This window comes from Montipora capricornis, chromosome 3 (genome assembly GCF_036669925.1).
Source record: "Montipora capricornis isolate CH-2021 chromosome 3, ASM3666992v2, whole genome shotgun sequence".
NCBI classification, from domain to species: domain Eukaryota; kingdom Metazoa; phylum Cnidaria; class Anthozoa; order Scleractinia; family Acroporidae; genus Montipora; species Montipora capricornis.
Genome location: NC_090885.1, coordinates 42,101,204 through 42,118,496, shown reverse-complemented (window position 1 = coordinate 42,118,496; position 17,293 = coordinate 42,101,204). Strand labels below are relative to the sequence as shown.

The 17,293-nt window shown below is 39.2% G+C and overlaps 1 protein-coding gene across 1 annotated transcript in view; it reads left to right on the top strand.

Annotated features, from left to right (window-relative positions):
* LOC138043198 (two pore channel protein 2-like) overlaps positions 1-17,293 on the top strand; it is a 49,644-nt gene that overhangs the window by 15,054 nt on the left and 17,297 nt on the right. Inside the window, exons 10-18 of the mRNA XM_068889350.1 lie at positions 203-232; positions 1,060-1,192; positions 2,754-2,819; positions 4,178-4,242; positions 5,292-5,389; positions 8,010-8,091; positions 9,307-9,516; positions 12,045-12,101; positions 16,916-16,957. Coding sequence (XP_068745451.1) covers positions 203-232; positions 1,060-1,192; positions 2,754-2,819; positions 4,178-4,242; positions 5,292-5,389; positions 8,010-8,091; positions 9,307-9,516; positions 12,045-12,101; positions 16,916-16,957 — 783 coding nt within the window. The remainder of the gene's footprint in view (positions 1-202; positions 233-1,059; positions 1,193-2,753; positions 2,820-4,177; positions 4,243-5,291; positions 5,390-8,009; positions 8,092-9,306; positions 9,517-12,044; positions 12,102-16,915; positions 16,958-17,293) is intronic.

Below are 17,293 nucleotides of genomic sequence, written 5' to 3'. Positions count from 1 at the left end.
AATTAAATGAGTGCTCTTTGGCAAAATGGCAAGAAAAAGATGCGTACCCAGACCTCACTTTTGTTGTTTTGCCTGAAGTAAAGTTATTATTCTTAGGTGACTAGAAAAATGTGCATTTATTTTAACGTAAATAAAACTTATTTTTTGCTTTTTTCCACTAATAAGATTTTTTCTTTTTTTGTTTCATTCTTAAATGGTGAAGGAATCTGGAGGAAAAAACAGTACCCTTTTGGTATAGTACCTTGTGTATTTTTGTTAGATCCTATCAGATTCATTGTATGGAACAAAAAAAAAATATCTTGTTGGGAGTTTCACATTTTTTTAGTTTCTGGTTGAACACTTGGAAATTTGACATGTCGTCTGTGCTGTTGACAGCAAAAGCTTCAAGGATACTAGCGATATTAAGGTTTTGAAAAATCACATGATTAGGGGAGCCGAAAATAGAGGGACATGATTCACATGACAAGTTACATGAATATGCTGGATAAGTTTGGAACTCAAATTTGGCAGTTCCAGGTTGTTTTGTGTCCTGAAACTGGAAGTCTTTTTGCCCACCCCTAATGTGGTATTCAGTCAAGCGGGCATGGCAAAACCATGCAGTCATAAAGCTGAGTACATGTATGATAATATAATTATGTTGTGCATTAAAAACTCTAAGAGTGAGAAAGTGAAAGACTTGTAGGATGTCATGAAAACAACAGTTTTCAGCTGAAAGAAAATGGTTACCACCGAGCAATAAATTACATTAGGGGAGTAAAACTCTCTTTTATCACAGTATTATATATTTAGCTGAAAAGGTAGAAATGACAAGGCCTTGAGATTTGGAAACTTATCTGCCATTATAGTTTTAATTAAGAACATTACACGTTCCAGGCCACAACAAACAGTTTCTTTCAGTAGCTGGATGTTGAGATTTTCCTCTCTTTTTTCTTGAAATCATGCTGGTTCACATAAATATTTGTAGGGCAAAACATGAGGATCATTCATGGAAAGCTTTAGGGATTTAAAGTGATCGTTAGATTCTAGGATTACCTATGTGGTGTATGTGTTACTTCACAGGAAATTGAATGCAGTGCAGAGCGGATGAGAGCTGAGATGGGCGCTGAATGTGAGGGGTATCATTATTTTTCCAAACTGGAAGTTTCACTTAGAAGTCTCCTGGTTCTGCTAACAACAGCTAATAACCCAGATGGTTAGTAATGAGCATGAATAAAAATTAATTTCTACAAGAAAGACTCTGTGGTTACCGGTACTCTGCACCTTCCTGGATGTTTCGCTGAGCATGAGGTTGTTGGTGCAGATCAAGACCCCTGTGGGACCAGCAACTCTCAGGCTCTTAAAAACTGGAGAAAGGGCTGTCTTCTTCAACAACTGCAAATGATTAAACTTTTGAGTCTTTTCGGCTAAGCCATGTTAAACATGTAAACCTTCAAAGTGCTACGATCGATGATCAAATTTTAATCCCTTGAAATGTCAGGTTTATCACATACAGTAAATTTCTAGGAAAGATTAAAAAAAGTGGTTGCCATTTGGAAATTTTGCCATTGGTTCTGAGATATTTGAAAAATGTGTCAAATATGCAAATGAGAGGAATGATGACATCATTCACTCAACCTAATATGACATCCAGTATATAAAATTAATAGACCTATCTCAGTCAATTTGCAGCAGTCAGACCACTGAAACTTGACAGGCTAATAGTTCTACAGGCAACCCACCTATGGCTATAAAGAAACTGGTTCCCATGGCAACTCACTCTTTTCCAGTCCCCTCCAACCTTCTTTCAATATTAGCTAGACAAACATTTAACAAGGCCACAAACGAGACTTACACTTATCTATGATGCTTGCAGGATCATGCAGATGAGGCACCATTGGCAAATATGAAAATAGAACGCCAAAGGTGGCCAGCAAAGTCTGTTGCCATAGTAGCAAAACAGGTTATGCTCATATTGTGGAGCAGGTCTACTAGAATCTTACTGCAAAGAATCAAGCATTTTTGATACAAATTGGCTGAGATATCTTTTTTCACATATTTGATCAAAATTCAATGAAGTTTATGTCATCTGTTGGCTAATTTGCAAATTTTGAAAAGTTGAATATCTTTGGAACAAAAATAAATATTTGAAAATAGTAAACAGCATTCTTTTTCTCGAAGACTACATGCTTATGTCCTATAAAAATAATGGCATAGATAGGGAAGATGCGAATTTTGTCGTAGTAGCACAACCTTTATAATTTGTCATTTAAGATAACACTGACAGATGTCAGAGAACCCATGCACTGTTCACAAAGATTAGGCCATAGAGTTTCTGATGTTATGGTCTGTCTTTGTTTGTCCCTTAATTCTTATTACTCTTCAATCTTAAGGGACTTACTGGTATGTTAGAGAACTGTTTCTGCTAATGCCAACATTGTTGTTGGTGTTTTGCCCTCCCCCTTGGACATTTTGTGACTGCTATCAAAATGAACATTTTATTTTCATCTCTGGTTTATTAGTGGCAGAGGCAACATAATGCAAAGTTTGTGGCATCTGGTTCACTAGTGCATTTGTGGTAGAAAAGACACTTGATAACCTAACAACAAGCTGAAATAAACCAATTTGAAAAATCTAGGACTTGGCTTAGTTTAGTTTATCGGGCTAATGAATGCGTGTTAAATTCATACATGTAGGTGACAACTGAAGATTGAAAGTTCTGTCACTAATTATTGCAGTTGATGCTCATGCTGAAAGGTGCTTTTTTTTCTTTGCAGTGATGATGTTTGCATATATGAAAAACAGATTTTATGCTATTTTCTTTATTACGTTTACCATGATAGGTAAGACTATCTGGGTAAACATTAATATTTTTGTTTTTGGTAGGCACTCGGTGTGTGTTGTGTCCCCACGATGAACTCTTGTTAACTTTGTGACTGGTAGTGTATATATTGCATTGAAAATGGGATCTTTAAAATTGAAGTTGACATGCTACTCTACAGAGATACTGTGTATCCTGTAGTTCACAGTTTGTAGTATGAATGTTTTTACCTTTGAAAAGCCCCCATAATCATAAATAATTTATTTCCATCTATTTTCCCTTTTTCTCTTTCTCTTTTTCTTCAAACCATGGTAACTATTCATGGGCAAATTCTGTAATAATTTTATGCAGTCCATAAAAAATATCACATGGCCTGAGGTGGACACGAAATACTGTACTTGTTAAGGACGGTGCCAACTATTGTTATTGCGCATATGTTCTGCCCATCTCCACATACTCGGGATCCCTATCCAGGGTTTCAATAAGTTTTTTAGTAAACGGCTGGTTTTGTGAAATAGGAGGCTGTGACCCCTTTTTCCCAGGGAAGTCTTGGGGAAGATCTTGGAAATGGCATTTCCAGCAATCTGGGCATCAACATCAGTCACAAATATTTATTAACACGTAGCTGTACTTGGCCTGGTTAGAGTGCAGTGATTGTGATCGACCAGTCTTTCTCCTTTATTTGATCCAAAATGGCAGACTGCAAAGAATCGCGTTAGCGAGTGGCTAAAGCGAGTGCAAATAACTAAGGAATTCAGGAAAAACATCCAACGTCCAAAACGGAGCAGAACATACATCAAAATGTTCCTTGATATTCTAGTTGTTTTATTGAATTAAAATAAATTGAAATGGTTTGAACTGAAACGGTGAGAATCTTGTCATTTATCGAAAAAGTAGGCGGCGGCGATAACTTAATAAATAATAATAATAATTATAACAATAATAATAATAATAATAATCATAATTTTATTTATTCTGGTAAAAGACCAGTCAGTCAATCAACAATCAGCAAAGTAGCCGGCGGAATTGGCCGGTTGTTTCTAATGAATCCTCGACCTTTTCTTGGTTTGCATGTGACGTCACAAAAAATAAAATACAAAACTAAAGAGCCTTTTGAGTTTTTATCTCGATCAGCTACAAGAGGTTTTAAAAATATATCTGTTTGCATGTTTTCAGCTCGGTACTGTGTTTCGTTTCGAAAATAGAGCAGTTTGAATTGGACTTTTAGATGAGGTGGTAGATCTTTCCAAATGTTAATTACCATTGTTAAAGTTCTACATGTAGCAGTGAAAAATGCTGTGTCTAAAGTTAATTGTTTTGAACTGAGTTCTACTGTTAATGGACTGCTGATCTCTTTTCACGTAATTTTCTTTTTCTTAGGACTTTATTTCATCTTAAATTTGTTAACGGCCATCATTTACAATCAGTTCAGAGGTTACTTGACCGTAAGTTTGGTTTGTTCTTGTTTTTCCTCAAAGTTAAACAGTGAACATAGGGATCAGGCGTACAGTATGCTTAAAAATGGGCAAAAAGTAAATGTAAAAAAACCTGGGTCAATTGTTTTCTTGACATTAACATATCGATTTTACGAAGCAGTTTTATTTTTGTCTTACACGCAGCAATAGAACTTTTTGAATGATGTCGGGGCGGGACGGGGAGGAACACCCGTTCTCTTTTTGTTGTCGTTTGCTGGACTGACGAGTACGGGAAAAGAGACCTTTGTCATGGGTCGAAACTCACTTTGATGCAACCGCCGTCCGCAACCTTGGACGGCACTCTTCAAACCGCATATGCCCCATGATATATTTGCTGACTGTGACTTGAGCCCACTGTGTCCCGCGCATTCCTTTACAGTGATTACCGTGGAACGAAATGATGTAACGAAGATATCGTTGACGTCACCAATTGTCATTAACATACCAACCAGAGCCTCATTGGCTGTCGAAAGGGTCTTTTGTTCCTGTGGTTGGTACATTTGAATAACAAAAACAATGTTTGTATACAGATATCATCCCTATGTGAAATGAATCATATATTGAACCGCGGATATGAAATCAAGTGAAGCCATGATCCTCGCAATTATTAACGCAATTTTAGCAATTGCGTAGAGAAGCCTGAGAGATTCAGGACTCACAACGGGGCTCTTTGTTCAGTGAGCCCGCACAACATGTGAAGGATATCACGTGGAGATTCGGTCGCTAAGTAACCGCCGCGCATGCTCAAAACTGTAAGTTTCAACCCATGGCAGAGGTCTCTTTTCCAGTACTCCTCAGCCCAGCGATCGCAAAAGAAGACAGACCTCTGCTAACATGGAAGCGTCAGCCCTTCTTAAGAGCGAAGTGCGAACAAAAGGCTAACGCTTGAAACTTCAGCTTACGAAACACTTTTATGGCGGTTAATATACTTTTATCAACTCGTTTGATAAACCCAATTTCCTGCAAGGTGCATAAGCGGAATACTGATGTAGCGAAGTTTCTGTGCCTTTTATTTACAGAGTTCACTCCAAGCAAGCTTCTTCCGCCGTAGAGTCGGAATTAGAGCGGCGTTTGAGGTCCTACTTCAAATACAAGATCCTGATAGTGACCAGCCTTTGTGAGTGCAAGCTGTCACTTTTAATTGCGTTTGGACAAAGTATAACGCAGTTCATAATCCTGGGCTTCCTGTGGTTTCAAGGGTGACCTTTTTGCGATTCTGCATTTTCTACGCCATTTTGAATGGCGTCATACGTCAGATGCGCAAAGACTATCGCGCACCTCGTGGGTTTTTTGTGTTGTGACACTGAGTTAACGTGACCTGTCAAACTAGGTACGGTCTAGAAAAAGTATCTCTAAATTACGAAAACTTTTCCCCAAGAATTCGAAAATAATTGCCGTTTTGTCCAGTTCCCTGTTAAAATGTGACAAGAGAACTTTGAAGTTGCCTCTCTCGTGACTTGGAGAGCGCCATCTTGGATATGACGTGTTATGACGTAGCAATAGTCAACAAACGTGTTCGACCTTACCAAGTTCTTCGATCCCCGACACTTTCTTATTCTTGTGTGACCTTTCTGCTTCGAGAAATTCAAATGTAAGATGAACTATGGTAAACAGTCTTGTGGTTCAATAGGTAGTAGGCCATGTAAGGCATAAGTGCGACAGAAGCTCAAGTCACTTCAAAATAGTTATAGATTTTCTAGTCAATCAAACTAGGCGGCAAAAATCAGCTAGAGCAAATGTAAAAGACAAAAACCTTGAACATGCGACAAAGAAATATTCGACAAGCGTACCTTTCACTTTCCTTCAGCGACAGCCGTCTTCGATGCTTTATCAAACGTATTTGTTTGCTTTCACACGGGGAAGCGTTTAATTTAGAATAAGCCGACGAAACTTTCAGATGTTGCTCAATACACGGAGTAAGGCTTTTTCACATCAACAATTACCGCTGTTGGGGTGTACGCTCTCGAGAGGGAGGAAACTAGACACATGTCTAGAATTGAGAACACATATGAGAAAAAAACCGAAGCTTACACCGGAAAATTAAAATTTTAAGAAAAGTTGGCCGGCGAAAATAAAACGTGGATGGGTTCCTCGAACGTGAAAACCTGACTGCTATATTGTCTGTTCGGGTCTGTCATTTTACCAAGGATGACTTCAAGCGGGATCTTCAGGTATATGAATATTGCAATTGGTCTTGGTGACATTCGCTTCATACGGAAATCTCAGTCAACTAGTCCAAAATATAATTATATTGGAGCGAGAAAACTGAATCAAGCCATATATAGACTTTCACTGTTATGCGGATTTTTCGCGCGTTGCTAAGGAAGTGAAATGTTACTGTTCTCACAAGCATAATTGCATAAATCACAGCACAAACTATTGTTAGACTCCGAGCAGTCCCCTTTTTTTCCTCAGATCACGCGAGCAAAAGCGCCGACAAAATTATGCAAATTAGAAAAGCGAACGAGGAAGGATTGGAGAGAGGAGCCCGCCCGCGTTTCTCTCGGGTTGCGGCTTCCTCGTTCACTCGATCAATCGCGCGCTACGCGACGCGCTACGCTCTACAGAAGTTAGAGAGACTGCTCGCAGTCTAACTATTGTTTGCATCCAAGGTTTTTCCTCGCCCTTCCTCGCTCTTGTTTTCAGATCAACTGCGCATGCATGCGTAAACGAACTGACTTCCGGTTTGAGAAAAAGCTAAATTTCCGGCGTTCTTTAAATTGTATTATTGTTATTATTTTTATATGGCACGTTTCACCACCACATACAGAATATAGCTAAAAATTCATCTTTTCAAATCACCTTTTTTTGAAATGTCATGGGTACTTCAGTATCGTTTATCTCAAATCACTGATTAAATATCCAGTAGTAAATGCAGAAGAGAAGTACTGTCAGGCTCAAAACTGGCTTCCACTTTTTCAAAAAACAAACCCAATTATCGCCGAAAAATGCATGGCTACCTCTTATTTTCATTTCACATTCCAATGACCCAAAGTAAGATCTACTTTTCTGCATAGTCATCCGGGGAAAAGTTCTTCTTATTAGGTGGCACCGACCTTAACTTAAATACACGAAAACCACGAGGTGCGCGATAGTCTTTGTGCATCTTAAGTATGACATCATTCAAAATGGCGCAGAAAATGCAAACGGTCGACGAAAAATCTCAAAAAAAGGTCACCCTTGAAACCACTGGACCCCTAGGATTATGAACTGCGTTCGCCTTCGTCGAACGCAATAAGTAGAGGTTTTAATCCGGCCCTGCTCAAAACACAAACAACGCCGACATTTTATTCATATTTCAATGGTGCCACACGCCTTCCACTCGTTTACGTTTTAATTTGCAACAGTAGAGCAAGACTGTCATCTCCTTTGTTATCACAAACCCAGCTGACTTAATGGTTGTAACTAACACAAAATTATATTTTCTGGGTCTGATGTTTCAACTGATATCCATCTGCGAGCCAGCTATCGATGCATGTCATATATGCGAGGCACATTGAATCAGTTCTATTAGGTTCAGATTCAGAAACTTGATGCTAACTTAAGTCTAAATTGAGCTGTTAAAAGGTTTAGGCTTAGATTAGTTATCAACATAACTTTGGTTTGTCACTCGCATGGATCGTTGGCTCGCTTTGTGTCCTAACTCAAATGGCTTATGCTGCCTTGCTGTTGTAAAGCGAAACAATAACATCGTTTTTTAGTCTTATTGTTCATATGTGGTGTAATTCTCGTTACAGGGGCACAGTCAGCACTGAACATGCTAGACAAGCCATTCAAAAAGCAAAGATAGGTACAACAGGCGGGCAACTAGTGCGAAATGTAAGTAATGCTTTGCTCAGTTTGTGCTACTCGCAAATTTCGTGATGCAAGCGTTGGCCTTGCTAACGAATAAAGCGGAAACTGAGAATTGTTATCGATTAATTCGCTCAGTATTACTCATGTAATCGAATATGCTGGTTAAAATTTGCTTCGGTGCGTTTTTTTTTCTGCATTAGGAAGCAAATGTCGTGAGCATCAAACCAAGTCGAAGTTAATGAAAAGTAACTTTAAGTTGACGCAAACTTTCATCATTAAATTCGACATTTTAAATTGAGTCATCACATCATGAAATAAAAATTATAAATAGGCCATTTTTCCGAATTCATGTCTGTCTCCTCTTCAAAGCGAGTATAAAGTCTTTTTTAAACAAGGTTTTATTCTTATGTAAATTAGAACTAATTACCGTCACAAAAACTTCTCACTTCGACTAGCTTTGTAGAGGAGACAAGCATGAACTCAGAAATGGCCTATTGAGTCGACTGTTTGTCTTCTTTCAGTATCTGCACAAAGATTTTCTGCCTTTGTTTAGTTTGTAGAGATAAATCGAGTGCAATTTGGAATAAATAAGGCTGAATAAATTTTTTGAGAGACGAACAAAATTTCCAAGTGCTTATTTAATACAAGTTGCATGAGAAAAATCATGCCATTACTTATTAATGATATACTGGCCAAATTTCCCCTCCCCTTTATTGCACTGATTTCAACTATCCGGCTGCACTAGTTTCACTTTTCTGCACTCTGTTTGGGATTAATTGACGTGCTCTCAGCCAATCAACACGCTGAAATTTATATTATTAGCTTTGTAATGCTTGATGATTGGCTTAAAAATCTCATACCTTAATTTCAACCAATCAGTGGCAAAAGCAAGACTCGTTCGCATTTTCCCGCTCTTTCTGCTGGCCGCAAAATTGATTTGATTGTCCCTCTTACGAACGGGAAAAAAAAACGAGGATTTGTAACTTAAGGACAGACCGAAGAAACGAGAATAGTAAGATACTGGTTATGTACATGTCTCTGAGGCAATCATACGAGCGGAAAGGAAAATGCGTCAAAATCCTAAAAGCGAATAAATTTTATTGAATTTTTTTAAGTCTAAAAGTTAACTTCATGTAGCTGAAGGAAAAGAGGAAATGTCCTTCTGGTCTATCTCAAATAATGCTCACCTATAATAAATTGGTTTATTTTTACGGCCTACCATTCCTTTTTGTTTTTCAGGCTTTAGCTCAAAACTCCACTGGTCATCTCAGTGCCAGAGAGTTCCAAGACCTGTTCGATGTGCTTGACAAGGAGACCAAAAGACGACAGAGGCCAGCTATGAGTTATGTACAGAACAGTATAATGAGAAAGATTCAAATTCTCGTCTCACAGAAGTTTTTTGACTACGCGAGTGACTTTGTGGTTGCAGTCAACGTCCTTGTTGTGTCCGTAAGTATTCGAGATTCGTTCACCTTACAATACAGTACAGTTGTCGTCCCCGATTAGCCTGGCGAATTCCTCCTTGTTTTGCATGGCTCGTTGAACTTGTTGACAGCTGAAGAGTTCAGTTTTAAGATTTTGCATTAAGGGTCACGATAGTATACTTTTTCTTCGGTTTAGCGAATAACATGCATTTGACGAGATTGTTGTTGTCATACCTACACGTCTGTGCCGTGTATCGAAGGCATTGCACTGTTAGGAAATCCCGCAGTGTTGGTGTTTCTACCAGCCTCTCGCAATCCGCATTCGAATATTTCAACACGAAATCGTCCTTTAGAGAGAGAGGAACCTGCTCCAAGAAATCGGTGAATTGAACTACTAAAGAACCCATGACCTTTGTTTAGCGCCTTGTTGGCCGATTATTCGCCTTCAGTCGTCTTCGCCCTATTCTTCTCGATTAACGAAGAAATCGTGAGGTAAATTAGTTCAGGAGCATTTGATTTCTGGCATAAAAGAAAACAAAAGATTAACAAGTTGATGTCAGTTTTTCATGCCTCTGTCCTGTTATTGATCATGAATTTCGTCATAACATTGTCAAAGTATACAAAAATTTGGTTTTACCAACGGAGTTGATAAATGTAAATTGGCCACCGTACAGAGCTTCTAAAAGCTGACGTTTCGAGCGTTAGCCCTTCGTCAGAGCGAATCGAGGAATTATAACGAAGGGCTAACGCTCGAAACGTCAGCTTTTAGAATCTCTGTACGGTGGCCAATTTACATTTATCAACTCCGTTTATAAAACCAAATTTTTGTATACTACTTCCCCACCGACGCAGCACCACAGTTTCTTTAGAAACTACCCCCTTCATTCATTGTCAAAGTAGCTGTGGATCCAAGAGGCGATAGCCGAAATTCATGATGACGAAATTAATTGTCAATAACAGGACAGACGCTTGAAAAACTGACATCAATTTGTTTTTTACAATAACAAAAAGGCAGAGGGTCAAGATTAAGTCAAAACACGAAAAGAAAGCGAGACAAAAATGCGAGAAACTTCAATCTGACGCGAGCAATATCGCGTCACTACCGCATAAATTATAAATTTGTGTGTCTGTCCGCTTATTGGCAATAAAAATTAGCCAGGTGCAGCCATTGTAAAATTTATTACTGAATCTACGTCATCAGCAGCTGATCAAGACATAGTTAACCCTTTAAGCCCCGAGGGGTTCCCCATTGACGAGTAAAATCGTCTGGCGTTAGACAGAGTAAAATCTATAAGTGCCATTTGGCACTATCGGGGCTGAAAGGGTTAAACGGGGACATAGTTTTTTCACGCTGTTAGCTTAACCCTTTAAGCCCCGAGGGGTTCCCCATTGACGAGTAAAATCGTCTGGCGTTAGACAGAGTAAAATCTATAAGTGCCATTTGGCACTATCGGGGCTGAAAGGGTTAATAGAGGGGAATGGTTTGGAAGCTCGGCAAACATCAAAGGAGCAAACAAAGATGCCAAGATTTAGGTTGGAAAGTCCACGACCGTGCACAATCTTTTCTTTTGCGCTCATACTCTATGCATGAATTACGTAACCAACACGTTTCTATTGGTTAGTTCCTCAGTACGGAGTAAACAACTATTATGTTTTGTGCACAGTCAAGACCAAAAAAAAGAACAAAAACCTACAACAAAGAAATTTGTCGGGTTTCATATAACCATTCCCCTCTATTAACTATGATCAAGAGGAGCCTCTATCTCTCCTAATTCCTTGCGTCAACCCTTTCCCAATTAACTTTATTTTAGGAACAAGTTTTTTTTCCCGTGAAAAGTATCATAATGCCCTTTACGCTGAGATAGCTCCGTTTTGATTGGCTTTTACAACAGTACGAGTGCTGAATCTCCCAAGGGGGATGTTTTGTAAAGAAATCTACTCGGGATAGAAGATCTGGAAGATAGAGGCTGCCCTTAATAGTCCTTTTGCAACTAACGATCACTTGGTACAAAATCCGCCATGCTGGAGGGCAAGCTCATTATTATTCCCCCACTGGGACATTAAAACAAAGAGACCTGAACCAGTCAAGCTTGATTTGCCTTTGTTTTAATGTCCCAGTGGGGGAATAATAATGAGCTTGCCGTCCAGCATGGCGGATTTTGTACCATGTGATCGTTAGTTGCAAAAGGCCTATTGATGAGCTCCTTACCTCACAAACCTGCAATTTGAACCCCCTCTGCCCCCTCCCCCCTTCCTTTTTAATCAGCGGATAGAGTTAATTACCCAAATAAAAATTTTTTGAAGAAATCGTGTTTTGCTTAAATCGACTTTTTTTCGCCAAATGCTGTGTTGGTCATGTATATTCTGTTAAGAAGAGCATTGCAATCTTTTTTAATAGTCTGAGTATCCTTACAATTTATGATATTTTACAGTGAACTCTTTTAGGAATTTTTGTGGGTGATAATTTTACGACTTCGCCTTCTCTAAAACTCCGAAGTGGAGTCTCTTTCTTTTATACTATTTGTCTTAAATCTCATTTTTGTTTTCTTACAGGTCTTATTAGAATACGAGCAAGATACAATATGGGAAAACCCGAATTCAGTTTTAGGGGTAAGTTTGGATTATGACAGGAAAATAGCCCAAGTTTTTTGTTCATCCGCAATCTCAACTCAACACCCAATCGGACTTTAGTCGCGTTTTTATCTAATCCGAACCGAAAACGTTCAGTGCTGTCATTGCCCATTTTTTGCTTCATTATTGAAAGAAATGGTTTTTCAGTGAAGGGTTTGATGCCGAACACTGGAACCAAACGGTAAACACTGATCGATAACGGCTAACGCTGAAACCAAACGGCAAATTCTCTGGGACTTTTTCGGGCTGGATATCACAGAAGGAATCGAACACCTTCGGTGAATCTGTGTTTACAATTTTCTGGCTATTTATAATTTTATTTATTTGTACTCAACTCTGTACAGTCTTCAGGTAAAACAATTTGAAATTTGATTAATTCTTGTTAGTCAAAAATTATTCGAAAGAAAGCTTGTTGCTCGTTTTCTTGCTTCATTATTGGAAGAAATGGTTCTTCAGTGAAGGGTTTGATCCCGAACACTGGTGGGAAATTTCAGGAAATTTATTTAGTTGCGTGTTGTGTTTGACACGGCGTATGTTGCTTGTTTGAGTGCTCGCACTGAAATGGGAATTTTTTTCTTCCATGTTGTTTGTTTCAAAAAATGTTTGGCTGGAAAATGTTTTTGTGAGATTTTTTCTGTTTTCGTGGATTTATCATGTTCGAACTTAACTACTTTGCATATGTGGGTTGATATTTTATATGCGAGTTTTTTTCACAAAGATGACAAGAACTTTTAGGCATTTTGTTTTTCAAGTGTTTTTTCTTGCAAATGATTAAAAGGTCGCCATGGTTTTGCATAGTTTTGCGTCAGAAAGTATTTGTTTAGTCATTCTAGTGTAAAATGAGTTTATTTGGGAAGCCAATAATATATTTTTAACTGGTTCCTGGTTAACCCAATTTATTGCTACCACTTACTAGTGGGAAGATTGCTGACATTACTCGTTAACACTAAGATTTTTCAATAATGTTTCGCTTTAATCTAACACAACACCATTCAGATAGTAAAAAAATCTTCATTTCTATTAACCACTTCCTTCGCTTTTGTGTTTGTCTGCATCGGTGCACCAGTGTTACACAATCTAAATGGCCATCTCAGATGATTATCCGAGTCATCCAACCATGCATGCACCGTATTTAGGTCTAAGCACCCATTTTGAACAGTGCTGATAAACTGTGTTTAAGTCTAAACGCCCATTCTATTAAATCAATTAGCTTTCAATATTGGTAATGGGTCTCTATTTAAATATTATAAAAATTCGCCTTCATTCTGCAGCGTGCTTCGATGGTGTGGTGGTTATCGATGATTCCATACGCGTGGCTAACGAACTAGGTTTAACCTTTTTGTCATCCATTTCCGTCGATCATCTTAAACAAAAAATTTCCTTTTTTTCCCTTTTTTTCCCTTTTTTTTTTCCTGACGAGAAAATTTCTAAGTATAGGGTAAACTTCATGTAATTGAAGTGAAAGAGGAAACGCATATTTAATGAGTTGCTTGGATGACTCGGATGATCATCTGAGATGGCTTGCACCCACTGATCTAAATTTAGATTATATGGGTATTACCCATTTAGATTGTGTAACACGGGTGTTGCATCGCATAGATGTTTAGATTTTTTTATTACAAACCCTGTTTTGATTGGCCACTCAACCTCATTGTGTAAATAGTTCACCCCAAAGTCAAAATAGATACGTTTGGCTTCTGAGGAAACAAAAAATAAGTAGTGTTTCGTTTCCGGACTGAGCAGCTCTTGGGATGATGAGAAATATGCCGCCGCATTGGAGTTACCAGGAGTACTTATTGGATTCCTAGGCTTTTTTCATTTTTTTTATTTTCGGCATTACTCCTGGGAAAATCTAGTTTCAGAGCCTTCAGTACCACCCAACTCAGTGCCCTCTGTTTTTTTTTTTTGTGGAAAATGTACGACAGGCAACTCATTAGGGACCTTAAGATCTACGACGGCGACTTCAACGAAAACGACACCTCAAAATATCCCCTTGTTTTGTCATAATCCTGTCGCTGTTATTCTATGTTATGTCGTTCACTTCTTACAATTTGGGCGAAGTATCCTAAAAATAAAATGGTACGAGCAGTTACAAAGTGAATGAGAGATTCTCTTTTGCATGCTTCCGTTGTCGTTAAAACCTAAAATTTGGTAATTTCACGTCGTCCTTAGGGCCGATTTAGGGCCGATTTACACGGTACTTTGTCGCATGCGACAACGGCTGACGACAATCCCACGACATGATTTACGATTGTTGTGTACGTCAGAAAAATGTGGTAGCATTTTAAAACATGCTTTAAAACGCTGCGACAATCGTAAGTAATGTCGTAGGCCTGTTGTGAGCTTGTCGCATGCGACAAAAATCGTACCGTGTAAATCGACCCTTAAGGCCGGTTTACACGCTACGATTTGTCGCCCCGATCTGTCGGCCCGACAGTGTCGGGACGCGAATCTTACGTGTATTTTGACACCCGATCTTAAGGCCCGACGTCAGTCCCGACGTGAAGAATGTCTAGTAGCCCTCGTTCTTTTTTAAAGCGGTGTTTTACTCCGCATGCGTAGTGAATGCTACGGCGAAAACAAAATGGCTGACGAGCACAACGGTTTTTGGTCGCTTTATTCATCAACAGCAGCAGCAACAACGTCATTACTGTTACTTGCTGCAGCATTATCAAGAATCAAAAAGAGAGGAAGAAGGAAAACACGATGTGCTTGGGTGAAAAATTGGCATCGGACCGAAGCCGGGGCTTTTCACCAACTTATGTCATATCCAAGTTGTTTGTTCAGTGATTTGGCTACATGCGTTCTCGCAATCTCTCTTTTGTTCTTGCCATGATACTCTTTATTCCCCTTGTCATATAGACACGGATATTTAATCCATTCCGCTATCAGCAGGGAGATTTCTTTCTCTTGGAAACTGCGCGACTTTGGCCTCTTCAGAGTCTTCATGTCCGCCATTTTGATTGCTTCTGTTTGGTACGCATGCTCTTTTCTCAAAAATTTGATTGACATGTCGGCTTCTTTGAAAGTGTCGGCCCGACTCGACAAAAATCTGTTGCACTGCAACAGATTTTCTGAATCGGGCCGATTTCGTTTTCACGCATCGGCCTTAAGATCGCGTGTCAAAATACACGTACGATTCGCGCCCCGACACTGTCGGGCCGACAGATCGGGCCGACAAATCGTACCGTGTAAACCGGCCTTTACACAGAGTACCGCAAGAATCCGTGCTAAAATCCGTGCTGCACGTGCAGCACGATTATTTATGCTCTTTTAACCAATGATATCATTATTTTGCGCCGTTGTTGTTGCAACGGCAACGAGAACGTCACAAATTTGCATTTTTGATGTGAAAAAACAATAGCTTTGCACGCCCTGCACGTGCATCTTTTCATTTTTGTCCATTTCCTTGCCGTCGTTAGCAAAACAACAACGTAAAAGAACCAAATTTGAGGTTTTATGGACGACGTGAGCACTTGGATGATGCATTTTCATTTCTCCCCTAAATTAAGCGTGACGCATATCGGTTTCATTCCCGAGGGACTGACACACCATTGTCATGTTAAAAAGCTTTGAATAGTCACGAAGTGATTACAATAACGCGAATTTATGTTTTGAGATGACGTTCTCGTTGCCGTCGCCGTTGTCGTTGCTAAAGCTCCCTAATCTCGGAGTTATTTTCATAGAGTTATGTCGTAGAGTTAGAGTTAAGTTTCCAAAATCGTGAATTCAGGATTTTGCACTGCTAAAACCCTGAATTCAAAATTTTGGAATTCAAGATTTTCATACGTGCCAACTCTCCCGGATTATCCGGGAGTCTCCCGGATACGGAACGAATCTCCCGGTCTCCCGTTCGGGTCATTTAATCTCCCGGATAAAAACGGCTCTGAACCTTTTACAGACGTTTCTCCTTTCTAGACTCAAATTGCATCCCCAAGTTTAAAAAAAATCGATATTTTCAAACTCGTTTCATTGTTTCTTAATGCACTTCTTCATCTCTGAGTTTCAAACACACGTTAATAGAACTAAACAAAATGATTTGCTAAAAATAGCCATATAACCGATCGTTTGATTGGATCTCCGATTAACCAATAAAAATTCTTGACATAAGTACCCTGTTTTCCCGCAAATTCACAATGGCGGCAGAATATTCTTGTATTCTGAAGGAGCTGCTGGGGGATGGGTGGGTGCGTTTAAGGGGGTAGAGGGGGGGAGAGGAAGGGAGGGGGAGTGGGTAGGTTGATCGAGGGGGGAGGGGAGGGGAGACCGGCTGGAAAAAAATCTCCAGATTTTAGATCTCCTTAGGTTGGCATCTCTGGATTTTGGACTTCCAAAATCTTGAATTCAGGATTTTGGAAGTCATTAACCGTCTAAGTCCCGAAAATTCTAGGTGAACTTTTTGGGGCAAAAATCCGTTAAAAATGGGCAATTATACCATGTTTTAGATGTTCGAAAATCCTAGGACAGGCAGGCAAGCAAAAAATTTTACAACAAATTTTCCAAAAATTCTAGATCTCAAAATGTCTTCCGAACAGATATTTTCCGAAATTTGACGTTGGGTGCCCCTGATACGTCTGCGTTCGCAGGCTACTTGTTTGAGAAAACCCAAAGCAGAGGTTATTTTAACTTTTAAACCCTTGAGACAATCAAAGTCGAAACAAACATCGAAGTTGTGGAGAAACGAAATGTTGTGGGTTCCTCAAGCTCCAGAAGCCGGAAAGTCATGAGTTGGCATGTCATGGTCTCTTACCTGTGCACACGGACCTTCAGAATTGTTTGTTTGTTTTTTTCAGGCTGCAAATTTCTTTTTTGTGTTGTACTATGCTTTCGAACAGGTGAGATAACGCGAAAAAGTTGCACAGTCGAACGGAGAATTCAACTGTAGATGTTGTATTGATCTTGACGTGCTTTTTTTGTGCATTGGCTCGCCTTTGGAGCCTAACAAATGTTATTTCATTTTTCTTAATGTTAGGGCATTTATAAAGACTGTTCATTATTTTGAACAGTGTCGAGAAGACAAGGACAGAGGAAAAAAAAGATTTGTCTAAAAGCATCTCACTTTCAGTGAGCTAAAATGCCTCTTGCAAACAATGGTCTATGTTAAAATTTTTTTCAATGTCGGCGCCGTTGTGTTTAATAAGTCTGCAAGTCCAAGTTCTTTGTACTGCTTA